General features: G+C 38.9%; 1 protein-coding gene across 2 annotated transcripts in view; it reads left to right on the top strand.

The window, feature by feature from the left end:
- The window catches only part of Polq (DNA polymerase theta), an 89,437-nt gene that overhangs the window by 58,032 nt on the left and 16,998 nt on the right, over positions 1-14,407 (top strand). For both annotated transcript variants that reach the window (XM_028752254.1, XM_028752253.1), the window contains 5 exons: positions 38-234; positions 4,829-5,069; positions 7,721-7,914; positions 11,053-11,190; positions 12,306-12,480. In XM_028752254.1, the coding sequence (XP_028608087.1) occupies positions 38-234; positions 4,829-5,069; positions 7,721-7,914; positions 11,053-11,190; positions 12,306-12,480 (945 nt within the window). The remainder of the gene's footprint in view (positions 1-37; positions 235-4,828; positions 5,070-7,720; positions 7,915-11,052; positions 11,191-12,305; positions 12,481-14,407) is intronic.

Genomic DNA, 14,407 nt, shown 5'->3' with positions numbered 1-14,407 from the left:
TCTAATTTTTACATTAAGACTTTGTTTTTCTTCCTAGAAATGAGTCCTAGTTTGGCCCCACCACCTCTGGATGCAACACTAACTGTGAAGGAAAGGATAGAGTACCTTCAGTCCTGCTTGCACAAGAAGTCTGACCGAGAGCGGTCTGTTGTCACCTATGATTTCATCCAGACCTATAAAGTCCTCCTTCTGTCCTGTGGCATCTCCCTGGAACCCAGTTATGAAGACCCCAAGGTTCTATCTTATATGTAATTTTTATATACTGCAACATTGTTAGCTCTTAGGAATAACTATTTACATGTACTTAGCCTCAGTGAGTTAACTTAAAACTTTCAAACAAGACGCCTCTCTGCCCAGGAATCTCATACACCCAGAATATATCATTGTGTACAAAATGCCTCTGTGAGTAAAAGTAGCAATATCATAAACTCTAAACTTTAAAAGTCATGTTCTTCTTCAAAGATTAAAGAGAACTTTACTTTTTGTCATAAGTTACGGATTTTTATACCATGGTAAGTTAGAAGTAAAATATAAACTGTAAAGTTTAAGAATATGATAGCAGGAGTTTTCAAATATTTGTGAAGATGGCAGGAGAACACAGAAGTGCATGAGTGTGGGTTGTCTAAGGGAGTGTGCTCTGAGGGACTTAGAGGCGAATCACGTCACTAGTGTCTCAGAACAGTTCTGTACAATAGCAAAGTGTGATACAGTTAGATTACTGTAGTATACATTTGCCACTTTAATGCTTTACTGAGGCATTTATTTAAAGAAATACCATTCTCCCAGGTGTTGCTAAAATATGTATGAAGTATACAGAATGGAATTGAAAATTATACTATTTTAACATTTTTTAGTAGAATAGTCAAATAAAAAAGAATTCTTTTTTTTCCTTTGAATTTTAGCTTTGAATTTATCTCCATTTAACTTGATATTGGCTATTGACCTGCTGTAATTGCCTTTATTATGTTTAGGTATGTCCCTTGCATCCTGAATCTCTCCAAAACTTTTATGGTGAAGGGTGCTGGATTTTGTTAAAGGCTTTTTAGTCATCTGATGAGACTATCGTATGTTTTTTTTTTCTTTCCATTTTATTTACCTGGTGGATTACATTTGCTGAGTGTAACCATCCCTGCATCTGTGGGATGACTCCTACTTGATCATGGATGCTCTTTTTGATGTGTTTTTTAATTCCGGTTGCAAGTACTTTATTGAGTACTGTTGCATCTATATTCATGAAGGTAATTTTCTTTGTTGAGTATTTGTTTTTTGGGTACCAGGGTAACTGTGGCCTCATAAAATGAATTGGACAGTGTTCTTTCTGTTTATTCTGTGGAATTATTTGAGGAGTATTGGGATTAACTCTTCTTTGAAAGTCTGGTAGGATTCTCTGATAAAACCATTTGACCAAGGGATTTTGTCGGTTGGGAGACTTTTAATGACTGCTTCTATTTCAGTAGGGGTTTAGGTCTATTTTAATTGTTTATCTAATCTTGGTTTAATTTTGGTGTTACCTATCAAGAAGATTTATTCTTAATTTATTAAAATATTAAAAATTTTAGAATTTTTAATTTTGGTAAAGTACATATTTTTAAAGTATGTTATGATTCTTTGGATTTCCTTGGTATATGTTGTTATGTTCCCCTTTTCATTTCTGATTTCATTAATTTGGATATTCTCTTTCCATCTTTTTAGTTAGTCTGGATAAAGGTTTGTCTATCTTGTTGATTTTCTCGAAGTACCAATTCTTCCTTTCATTGATTCTTTGTATAATTCTTTTTGTTTCCATTTTATTGATTTCAGTCCTCAGTTTGATTATTTCCTGGCAGCTACTCCTTTTGGATATGCTCAGTTCTTTTGTTCTAGAGCTTTCAGGTGTGCTATTAAGTTGCTTGTATAAGATGTCCCTAATTTCTTTAAGAAGGCACTTAGTGCTATGAACTTTTCTCTTAGCAATGCTTTCATTGTGTCCCATAAGTCTAGGTATGTATGTATTTTCATTTTCATTCAATTCTAAAAAGTCTTTATTCTTAATTTTTGTCTTGACCCATTTTTTCCATTCAGTAAAGAGTTGTACAGTTTCCACAAATTTTAAGCTTTCTGTTGTTGAAATTCAGCTTTAATCCATTGTGGTCTGATAGGATGCAGGGAGTTATTTCACTTTTTTTGGATCTGTGGAGACTTGCTTTGTGACTGAGTATATGGTCAATTTTGGAGAAAGTTCTGGAAAGTGCTGAGAAGGTATATTCTTTTTGTTTGGGCGAAGTGTTATGTAAATATCTCTTAGGTCCCTTTGGCTTATAACGTCTGTTATTTTCAGTATTTCTCTGCTTAGTTTCTGTCTGAATGACCTGTCCTTTGGTGAGAGTGGGATATTGAAGACTTTCACCATTGTGTGTGTGAGAGTCAATATATGATTTAAGCTGTAGTAGTGTTTCTTTTACAAAATATGTGCCCTTGTGTTTAGGGCATAGATGTTAAGAATTAAAATGTCATCTTGGTGGATTTTTTTTTCATTAATGAGTATGTAGTGTCCTTCCCCATATCTTGATTAATTTTGGCTTGAAATCTATTTTGTTAGATATTAAAATGGCTGCACCAGCTTGCTTCTTCGGTCCATTTGCTTGGATTATTTTTTTCTAACCCTTTACCCTGAGGTAATGTCTATCCTTGATGTTAAGGTGTGTTTCTTAACATCTTCCAGCAGAAGGATGGAGGGATCCTGATTTTGTATCCATTCCATTAGTCTGGTTTTTATTGGGAAATTGAGACTTTTGATATTGAGAGATATCAATGACTAATGATTGTTAATTTCTGTTATATTTTGTTGTTGGTGGTGGTGGTAGTGGTTTTGTGTGTGTGTGTCTACACTGGAGTGTACCCTTCTCTTGTTTTGGTTTTGCTGGTGTGAGATTATTTCATGTGTTTTCCTGGGTGTGGTTAACCTCCTTGGGTTGGAGTTTTCATTCAAGTACCTTTTCTGTAGGACTGGATTTGTAGATAGATATTATTTAAATTTGACTTTAACATGTCTTATTTTATTTTTTTCCATCTATAGTGATTAATAGTTTTGCTGGATATTGTAGTCTGGGCTGGCATCTGTTGTCTGTTAATGTTTGTAGCAATCTGTTCAAGCCCCTCTGGCTTTTCTAATCTTCATTGAGAACTCAGGTGTAATTCTAATAGGCCTGCCTTTATATATTACTTGTTTTTTTTTTCCCTTGCAGCTTTTAATAGTCTTTCTTTGTTCTGTATGTTTAGTGCTTTGATAATTATGTGGTGGTGGGTATTTTCTTCTTTTTTGTCCAATCTATTTGGTGTTCTGTAAGATTCTTGTAACTTTATAGGCATGCCCTTTTTTAAGTTAGGAAAACTTTCTTCTTTGATTTTGTTGAAAATATTTTCTGTACCTTTGAGCTGGGAATCTTTTCCTTCTTCTATTCCTAGTTTTAGATTTGGTCTTTTCAGTGTCCTAGATTTTCTGGATGCTTTGTGTCAGGAATTTCTTAGATTTAACATTTTCTTTGACCAATGTATCCATTTCTTCTACTGTGTCTTCAGTTCCTGAGATTCTCTCTTCCATTTCTTGTGTTCTGTTGTTGAAGATTGCCTCTGTAATTCCTGTTAACATTTCTAAATTTTCTATTTCCAAAGTTCCCTCAGTGTATGTTTTCTTTGTTGCTTCTATTTCTATTTTTGGGTCATGAACTTTTTTATTCCTTTCCTTCAATTGTTTTTTTTTTCTCCTTTGCTTTCTTTAGGGATTTATTTCCTCTTTAAGGTCCTCTATCATCTTCATAAAGATGGTTTTAAGGTATTTTTATTATGCTTTAGCTATGTTAGAATATTCAGGGTTTGCTGTGGTAGCATAGCTTGGCTGTAGTGGAGACATTGCCTCGGTAATTGTGTTTTTATGCTATCATCTAGGCATCTGGGTTTGTGGTGATTTTAGGTCTAGGCTCTGGTTTCTGGGTTTGTCTTCGTTGGGTAAATGTTTTGTTCTTTGGTTTTTCTTTCCTCAGTGTTTTCAGAGAGTGTTGGCTATATGCTGCCTGTTTTACTGTCCTGTGCAATTGGCATGTTTGCAGAGAGTACTTGTTGTTGTTGAAGGCTTGGGGAAGGGGAGGCCACGGTGTGATAGTCTGTGGGATCCCTAGTAGGCGTGGACAAGGAACTTTTCTTTTTAAATAGTGTGCTGAGCACTGAATTGAGGGTTTTTGTACGTTCTCTGCCACTAAGGTATCTCCACCAAGTATGTTAGCTTCTCTAGTGTTTTGTTTTGTGGTGGAGAGGACAAAGACTGTAAACTGATATTTACTAGATAAAGTTATCTTTTAATTTTGATGTTCTGGAATCCAAATAAGAATATTGGTGATATGAGTTTATCATTACAGTAGCATTCCTGATTTAAATAGCACTTCTCATTAAACATGACACTACTTGGAATATCCCATTATTGATTTTATTACCCATAGTATTTTGATTTAAGATAAAATATTCATAAAAATGTCATTTTTAAATAAGAAATGGCAATTTTATGTCATATTTTCTCATTCAGCACTCCTCTATAAACTTTTTTTTGAGACAGGACTTTTCTCTATAACCTAAAAAATCATATAGTCCAGGTTGGCTTTATATTTACAACATTCTTCCTGCTTTTGCCTCCTAAATACTAGACATACTTTCCTTTGAGCAGTACTTGGCTCTCAAGCCTGCTTCGGAACTTAGCCAGCCAGAGCACTGCAGGGATGTTAACTGAAAATGCATTAAGTCTGATGAACTTTCTGACCTCCCTTTTAATGTAAAAACCTTCAATTGCTGTCTCATTCAGGTGGCATGCTGGCTTCTTGACCCAGATTCTAAGGAGCCAACTCTTCATAGCATAGTGACCAGTTTTCTCCCCCATGAGCTAGCACTCCTAGAAGGAATAGAGACAGGCCCAGGAATTCAGAGCCTGGGGCTAAATGTGAACACAGAACATTCTGGACGGTACAGAGCATCTGTGGAGTCTGTTCTCATCTTCAACTCCATGAATCAACTCAACTCTTTGTTGCAGAAGGAAAACCTTCACGGTAAGAGCAGAGTGTGTAGCATTTTATGTTATAGTCTGGGATACTGTATACATACAGTGAGCTATTCTGTGGTCACAGGTGGGTAAATTACATGTCATATGCAAATCCTCTGGATTAGCTACAGAGGATGTCAAGAATTGTTTTTTTTTCCTGTAAAAAGCCAGGTAATAAGTACTTTTGATTTGCAAACTCCATGGCCTCTACCACAAGTCCTCAGTCTGCCATTGATCAATAGAACAGCCATGGTCATGTTAAAAGCATGCATCTGCTGCTCATTCAGCCATAATTTTCTGACCTCTAGCCTTATTACAATGATTTGAATTAGCGGCATCATATTCAGTTGTTGACAGTTATATATTTGAATTTTATCAAATGATTTTATTCGTATAACAGATCTCTCATAGAATTTAAAAGTTGAACCAATTCATTTTTTAGAGCTATTAATAGTTTCTTTAGTAAAGGGAAGTCATGAGGTTCTCCTTTTCTCTCAAGGCACCGTGGATTTGTTGAGAAGTCCGCTGGCCCAGGATAGACTTCTTGACTTGAAACGTATAATAAATGATACATAATAAAGATGATGAGGGGAAAAAGACGTCTTCATGATGAGGAAGTTATACCATGAGCTAACCGGAATAGCAGAGCAGTGTGCTGAGAATCTAAGGCTTGAGTCCGAGCTGCCTCACTTACCAGACAGGAACCTCCACCAAGCTGGTCTAAGTTGTAGAGTGAAATGTTAAAAAAGCCATCTGCACTAGGCTGACAGTGTGTGGCATGCAGGCCTGCCTGTTCTCATCTCCTGTTACTCTCTGACCCAGAGCTCCGAAATCTCTCCATCTACCTTGCTAAGTTCCCATGGCACGCTGCTGCCACGCCAGCCCCATGCTTCCAAATTCCCATGGCATTTTTGGGGTGCACTTCTTTCAAACCCACAGTTTGCCGCCATACATTTCTCTTTAGTTGCCTCGTGAAGGAAAACATCACACAAACTTAGTTTAGAATCACGGTAACACAATCGTTGGGCGCAGCAACTAGCATCCTAATTTGTAAGCCATTCTAAGTTATAAATCCTCTGATAGCGGATCCCAAAGGATCTGCCACCTGAACCTGAGGCCTACCCTACCGACATTTTGGCCTCCAGACCATCTCCAAGCCAAGTCCCTCTCTTCTTCTGCTGTCCCTTTCTCTGATGAGGAAGTCCAGCCTACTCGCCCAGTGATTGGTTCCTTCTATTAGAGGAAGTTTCACTTGAAGTCACCTGAGTAGTGATTCACTCCTAGTTCCAGGCAGCCCCTCTTAGGAAGCGAAATTAGCATCAAAATACCAGCAGCATCAAAGCTATCCACAACAGTCTAGTTCTTAGGAAGTTATTGTAAACATCAATGAGATGCAGTAAATGCTTATCACATTTGTTGCTGTGGTGATTTTACCTTACCACAAAGCCTCTTGTTCTTCCTAGCACTAAGGGACAGGATTACAAAGACTAAGTCCACATTGACTTGCTTGATCATAGAAGATGCTCTTCTGAGGTGATATCCGTCAGCAGCTTCTATATACAAAGGAGCTTTTGTGTTTCAGTCTCTTAACCTCTTTAAACCGGTATAGGCTGACCAAGGAGAGGGAAGACTGGCCCTGGTGCTGTAGGGACACTCCTGCATTTGTGCTCAACTCCTGTGGTCTCTGCTCTGATATCCTGGAAAGCCTCACATTCTTATTGTCTCTAAAGCTCATGCTAGAGTCTTGATTGATAACATTTTAGACATTCATTAACTATTTGAATTATGAGCTGAGCATGGAGGCACTTGGTTTAATCGCAGGTTCTTGGAAGGTGGAGGCTGTATTACTAGGTAGTTTAAAAAATGGGTGATAGGGAGTGTCAAGTGTGTTTTATACAATGTTAAGACTTTCCCAGTCATAAGACCTACAGAATAGTCATGCATTGAGGAACAGGAGGATTTGGAGGTAATGTAGGAAGCTATTAAAATTTGTTTAGAAATGATTATTTTGGTGCTGGAGAGATGATTCTGAGGTTGAGTGCTTGCTGCTTTTGTGGAGAACCTGAGTTCAATTCCCAGCACCCACATCAGGCAACTCAAGAACCTATAACTCTAGCTCTAGAGAATCCAACACTTTCTTCTGGTCTCTGAGGACACATGTAGTTATGTGTACATACCTATACATACCCACACATAGACACATACATGTAATTAAAAATAAATATAAAATCCTGAGCTCCAGCTTTCCTTTTCTTGTGCTCTTTGGATAGGTATACTCTGAGAGCTGGCCTTTTCCCCATGGAGAGAAGCTTAAGATGACTTGGATAAAGTAGTCTTGTTTCCTCTTGTGCGTTAGTTCTAGCCTTCTGAATGATTTGAGCATGGGATGTTTTCTAAGTCTTAGAAGAAATGTCTCTGTTAGTCCAGACTGCTCACAAGATCACCAGCTTTTCTACTCTTGCACAGATGGCGTAGGTAGAATCTAGTACTTAAATGACCTACCCTTTGCCACCTTCCAATGGTTTCGGGATCTGTTCAGGAGACTGGATTTGAATGACAGCTTGGGTAGCTGCTGAAGGATTGTGCTGAGCCTCAGCACTGCTGAGGAACCGATGACTTAGGTGATGGTTTCATTTGATTTCCCATTTTCTTTTTCAGATATTTTCTGCAAAGTGGAGATGCCCTCTCAGTACTGCCTGGCCTTGCTAGAACTAAATGGGGTTGGCTTTAGTACTGCGGAGTGTGAAAGTCAGAAGCATATTATGCAAGCCAAGCTGGACGCCATTGAGACTCAAGCCTATCAACTAGCTGGCCACAGCTTTTCCTTTACAAGTGCAGATGACATCGCTCAGGTAGGATCCTGGAAACAGAGACACTTTTGGAGTTAAATAACATGTGTCTCAGCTATCTCTCTGTACAAAGTCTAAAGAACAACACTTAGTAAAATGAAGCAACTAAGAAGAATCATTGGGAATAGTGGTATAGTACCAGACAGCAAGTTGTATCTGCCTGCATCCAAGGAGGCAGCCCTTGCTCTGTAGTTGGTGGTGGCAGCTCATGACATGTGACTGTGCCTCTGTGATGCCATTTCTTTCCTGGGCACTTGCCCTTCTGTGCTCCAACATCTTTCTTCAGAGATGCAAATTGGACATTTTTCTGAGATGTAAATTAAAACGAGACTTTTGTTACCTTTCTTTTTTAACCATAATTTAAGATTTTTGTAACTTTACTGAAATTTTGACAAAGTTGCTATTGTTTTATTTTTACAGGTTGGTATTCTTTCGATTTCCCCTTTTTTCCATACTTTTTTCCATACCACAGGATAGTTGGAGTTTCCCTTTTTTCTCTTAAGTGAGGGCGTTCATACCCTGGGGAGCACCAACTGTGTTGTTTTCTATATGCAATCCAGTAGTGTAACATTTAGTCACTATCATAGACTGTAGAGCCTGACTTGTGGGTTTGAGTTCTGCCTCCCCCATTCATTACCGGTCTTCATGACCCTGGATTAGAGTAGTTGAAACATCAACTCTTTGTGTCCCCGTTTTTTTATCAGTGAAATGAAGGTTATAATTAAAAATGCCTCATAAGGTTGTGGCAGTTATGTAAAAATATACATAGTGAGCATCACATAGATGGTAAATGATCAATAAATATTATAACTCCTAATAAAAATGTCCTTGTTAAGCTAGAGAGTTTTGTATTTTAAAGAGCACAAGAAAATATATATATTTTTAAAGCCTGTGTTTTATCTGTTTTGGAATCTTTAGTGCTTTCAGGGCATTCTTTGTGACAGGCCGGGGTGGGGGGGGGAAGAGGGGGAAGGGGAGGAGAGAGAGTTAGTTTCTGAATTCTCTACCCTTCAGCTGCATACCCAGGTTACTGTATACACAAAGTACTTATCAAAAACAGAATATATGGATTTCAACACAAGTGGCATGAAGCAAATATAGTTTCATGATTCAGGGAACCAAACCAGGCAAACCATTTTAGGTCACATAGGGTCCCAGCCTGTCTATGCCTGGTTTCTTGAGTGGGTGTTTACCAACCACTCACTAGACCAAACTTTAGGCAGGAGCAGACTTCGGATGCATTGGCTACTGCCCAGGTCTTTGTTTTAAAATGAAGTGAGAAATTTTCCCGGTCAATTCTGAGAGAAATTTAAGATAAATAACTTGTACATAGCTAAGTGAGATCTTTGTGTTGTCCTGATTGTCCATGTCTTCTAGGGTGTGTGTGAGTGCTGGTAATGTTCCACTTCCTGTTCACTAATCTGTTGTGGATGTGCTTTACTGCTTGTATTATGGGTTCCCAAAATGCACTAGAATCCTGTGTGTGAGACGCTGAGGGTCCCTGCCCCCAGCTAGTTCTAATTGGTTAATAAAGTTGCCAGTGGCCAGTAGCTGGGCAGGGAGACAGAGGTGGGACTTTAGATTCCCTGGCCAATAGGATCAGGGGAAGAAGAAGGATTTAGAATTGCCATGCCAGGAACAGAATAGGACGCAGGCTTGAGAGTTGTGGAAGTCAGAGGACCAGCCATGGAAGAGGCGGGGAAGATCGGCCCCAGGGGCCCCTCCCCCAACTGGATCTGTGGTAGCAAAGATGGACTATAGATTTTAATAAGCAATTTTTCAGGAGTATCGGAGGGGAGGTGTTAGGTAACTACATGGAAGTTTGAGAGTGACCCAGCCACTGTGCTGTTTAAAGCATATTAAAATAGAAGTGTGTGTGTGTGTGTGTGTGTGTGTGTATCTTTTTATTCTAGAGTCCAGAACATTTGGCAGGTGATGAGGAACGTGCCACTGGCGGCAGGGAAATTTGAGTAGTAATACTTATTACTACAACACTAATCTGATTTTCTTCTCCTATCCTGTCATTCATATACCTATAGGGATTTTTTGATAAAATATAGGCTGCTGTTAAATATTAAATTTCAGGAAAAAATGTACTATAGCTATGTCCCATGCAGTTAAAATTTAACCAGGTATTCCTATAATTTTATCCGTTAGACATGGCAGCCATGTCCATATGCATGCATTTATTTATATTTGTATAACACAGAGTTTGAGTGTAAGCCTCAGTGCCTCACATTTCTAAGATGCCAGCTGCTGCCACAATTGTGAAATGCAACCTATCTTAATTTTTTACTTTTTTTTGGTTTTTCGAGACAGGGTTTCTCTGTGTAGCCCTGGCTGTCCTGGAACTCACTCTGTAGACCAGGCTGGCCTCGGACTCAGAAATCCACCTGCCTCTGCCTCCCAAGTGCTGGGATTAAAGGCGTGCGCCACAACCGCCCGGCTGTTAATTTTTATCATTACTGGAAAATCATAGAGATATCCTTCTCTACTCCCTTCAGCCAATTTGTGGGGAAAACAATTTTGTACTTATATGAATTGTTTTCACTTTTGGAATTAATTATTGAGAAAGTAGTTCAAGATTCATGAAAAGCCATCCAAGGTATATAAGCAAGTGAATAAGTATAGTAAATATGGTTCTGAATTGCCTAACTTTAAGTCTCTCTAATTTGAGTTAGTGAGGGCTTGGTTGCATGGGATGCTTACCTGCATAGGCCGCTCACTAGCCTTTATTGTTCCACAATGGATTAACCATCTTCTTTGAACTTTTATGTCTAGGAACTTCTATGGTCCAGTGTTAGGATTGGATGGCTTTCCTGATGGTGGTTAAAGGCAGTAACCATCCAGGTTGTTTTTCAAGGGCCTTTAGAGGAGCTCACAGGCGTCAGACCAACCCAGGCCTCAGCATCAGTGGCACGTGCATGCCTGTGCTCCTGTAACAGTCTTTCATAGCTCCCGACCCAGGTACCACGAGAGGCATGGTCAGTGCTGTTGTTCACTAAAAGGAACATCCTTCCAAACCCCAGGTTAAGTTGTAGAGCTTATATCCTCAAATAGCTTTTAAAATACAGTTTCTGAACTGTATTTTAAAAGTACATATAATTTGATTCTTGACTGAAAAAGTATTAATTTTTGCAGGTCTTATTTTTGGAACTAAAGCTACCACCAAATGGAGAGATGAAAACACGGGGCAGCAAAAAGACTCTGGGTTCAACCAGAAGAGGGACTGAGAGTGACCGCAGAATGAGGCTGGGAAGACGGTTCAGCACTAGTAAGGTGCTTGGGGGCACGCACAGAACATGCACAGGGCACACATGGTCATGCACGGGGCAGAGTCAGAACTACATTTAGTTTGTTAGTGTTCTGACATCAAGAGCTGCCACAGTGCGCCATATTAACTCACCCAGGTTCAAGCAAGCAGGTTGGTTGGTGGCTCATATTTCTGTAATGATCTGTGGAGATGTTGTATCGTGGGTCTCAGGACTATAGTCTGAGTTAGCAGCTTTGTCCTTCCTAAACAATGTTGATGTTTGTGAATGCACATCTGTAGACATTATTATTATCCTGTATGCTTAGGGTTTTAGTATGATTTATATGATTTGTATATCTATACAGACACTGAAAGTATTATAGCTGAAAAAATTATTTCTTCAGTTTCAGCAAAAAACACATTTTCCATGGATTTGTTTGAAGACCTTTAATCCACTACTTTCTTCAGAGTTTTTCCAGTGGCCATCTGTGGACACTGCATTGATTGGAGAGAAGGGAAGATGGGCTTGGTGTACTAACGTTCCATTGGGAAAATGGGGCTAGAAAATGTGGCCAGTTGGCTGTGGAGAGCCGTCTAGTTGCATTTCTGTTGGATTTTGACCCCGACCTGGTTATGAGCAGTTCATCTGCCCTGTTGCTAGCACAGCTCTTTGTTAGTCTGGCTGGTCCTTTGGCCTCCTTAGTTTCTATTCCTTAAGGACCATGGAATCAGAAACATCTGCTTTTAAATAAATTGCCTCCTGATGTTCTTGATATGCAGATCCTGTATCAGGGCAAAGAGGAAGACTACTAGGATGCTTCTAATCACTGACAGAATGGAAGAGGAAAAAGACAAAGAAAAGAGATACTGTAACTCTTGGGATGTGGGAGGCAGAAGCTTCATGAAACTGATGTTCCATTGATTTTGTCTTTTTAATAGCTATAAATTCCATATTGCTGTCTTATAAACTGTACTTACAAAGTTATCATTACAGGAACTTTTAAAAACACCTAGTCAAAGACAGAGTCATGGGTATAGGATTTATCAGACTAAATTTTGAGATGTCTTATCCAAGAGACATTCTGATTTGCTATTGGATTTGGACAATATTCCAACCTTATCTTGTTATATTTCTTTCCAGGATATTTTAAATAAATTAAAGGACTTGCATCCTTTACCAAGCCTGATATTGGAATGGAGAAGAATCAGTAATGCTATTACCAAAGTGGTCTTCCCTCTGCAGCGGGCAAAACACCTGAACCCCTTTCTCAGAATGGAAAGGATCTACCCTGTATCACAATCACATACAGCTACAGGTGAGAAGAGACTTGAGATGTGAATTGTCCAGTTGTGAAATAAAAGATTTCATATGTAGTGTTTGCTTGTGATGACCCAAGAACTCAAATCTGCATCCCTGTGAAGCTCCACTGCACTTAGAAATCCTACAGCACCTCCACACACAGCCAGACAGCACCTTGATCCTAGGAAGAACAACTGGAGAGAGTCTAAGAGAGTGCTTTCTTTGTGTCAGTGTTGGCATAGGATTTGGTATTTGAGTCTGTAAATACAGGACCTGGTGTCCTTACATAACTTTATCAAACCTTTCACTTCTAGCTGAGTCTCTGTAGGCCCAGGGACATCAGTATTGTCAATGGTCTTGTTTTACACAAATAGAAAAGAAAGGTGAAGGATTTTCTGGATCTCAAATTGACGTCTTGGGATATTGTGTGACACAAAGAAAAATTGCTAATTTTCTAGGCAGTTACTTGCAAACCATGATGCTCATGGGAAGACAGGGCAGTTTAACACATGCACAGAGGAGGCATTTAGATCAGTGGTAACAGTGTGGAGTCTGAAAGCAGAAGTGAAGATTTGAATTCTGGTGTTAAGAACTGAGACAAGGTCTACACCATATCAGTGTCTAAGAGTTTTCTTGTGTAACAGAATGTCCCGCATCCCTGGCTGTGTTGTTTATAGAGTAAAAATACTGCTGGACACTGTTGTCTTGTGGTTGGCTGTATTTCTTTTTCTGAAAAACTCTCTTTTCCTTTGTCCCTAATAAGCTTATATCTTGGTTCTTCCTAGTCATTTCTTGCCTTGTTGATATTTAAGTTTCACTTTGGAACATCTGTTAATATTAGAAGCTAAATGAAATACTTGTTGTGTATTAGGCATTTTTTCTGTGTCCGTGATAAAATGCCATGACTCAATGCAACTGAAGGATGAAAAGGCTTAATTTACCTTAAGGTTCCAGCAGGGCTAGAATCCATCATATCAGGGAAGGTGTGGCCTGACCGCAGGGACAGAAAACAGATTATATTTCATCTCTACACAGGAAACAGAGGGAGCAAGCAGGAAGCTGGCATGAGGCTCTAAACCCTCAAAGCCTGCCCTATGATGTGCTTTCTCCAGCAAGGCTATCCATACCCTCTTCAAACAGCATCACCAACTAGAGACCAAACACTGGAGCCTATGTGGGACATTCATCATTCACATGACCGTTTGATGCCCAAACAAAATCAACTTAAGCGTTTCAGAGTGTTACATAGTTATTTGGTACTTATCAATTCTATAGTATTTTTTACTTTAGAAATATAATATTTAATGAACTTTTATAATTAGCATAATATTCAATAATATAGAAACAGAAGTTTAGCTGAGCATGATTCTATGATTAGAATTTATTTTCATTAGTGTATACTCATGCTTTGTCATTTAGTTTTTACCTCCTTTTGGTTGGCCAGTGTTAACTTACTAACTCAACTAACAGACTAGGGCAGTGTGCTAAGGAGGGGAGACTTTGCCTCCTTCCGCTTCCTACCATGAAACAAGTCATATAGTGAAAGTTATGCTAAAGCTACCAAGAATTAAACACTTACTTTGTTACTATAAGCTAAGTAACAAGAATCTCAAGGAGTTTATTTAGAAAAATGTCCAAGCCATTTAAAATATTTGATTCATTAGAAGAAAGTGAAATTATATGTAGTGACTGCTAGAGAGCCTATTTCCATGAACACTATCACAAAGCAAGGGCAATAACAATTCCCCAAAGTGGTGCTTGGAAAAAAAAATGCTCATATGCTTTAAATTCATTCAGAGATGTAAATACTGTGCAAGAAATAAAGACTTTATAAGACATATAAGACTTTAGAGAAACTATTCCCCCCCCCCGCTCCGCCCTGGCGTGCGGGTTGTCCGTGCCGGTCCTTTCCTTTCCTTTCGTGTCCTTTCCTTTGCTGTCCT

The sequence above is a fragment of the Grammomys surdaster genome, unplaced genomic scaffold, assembly GCF_004785775.1.
Source record: "Grammomys surdaster isolate TR1022 unplaced genomic scaffold, NIH_TR_1.0 125889, whole genome shotgun sequence".
In the NCBI taxonomy this organism is placed as follows: Eukaryota; Metazoa; Chordata; class Mammalia; order Rodentia; family Muridae; genus Grammomys; species Grammomys surdaster.
The sequence above is the reverse complement of the archived record's forward strand: the minus strand, read 5'-3'. Positions and strand labels throughout refer to the sequence as shown.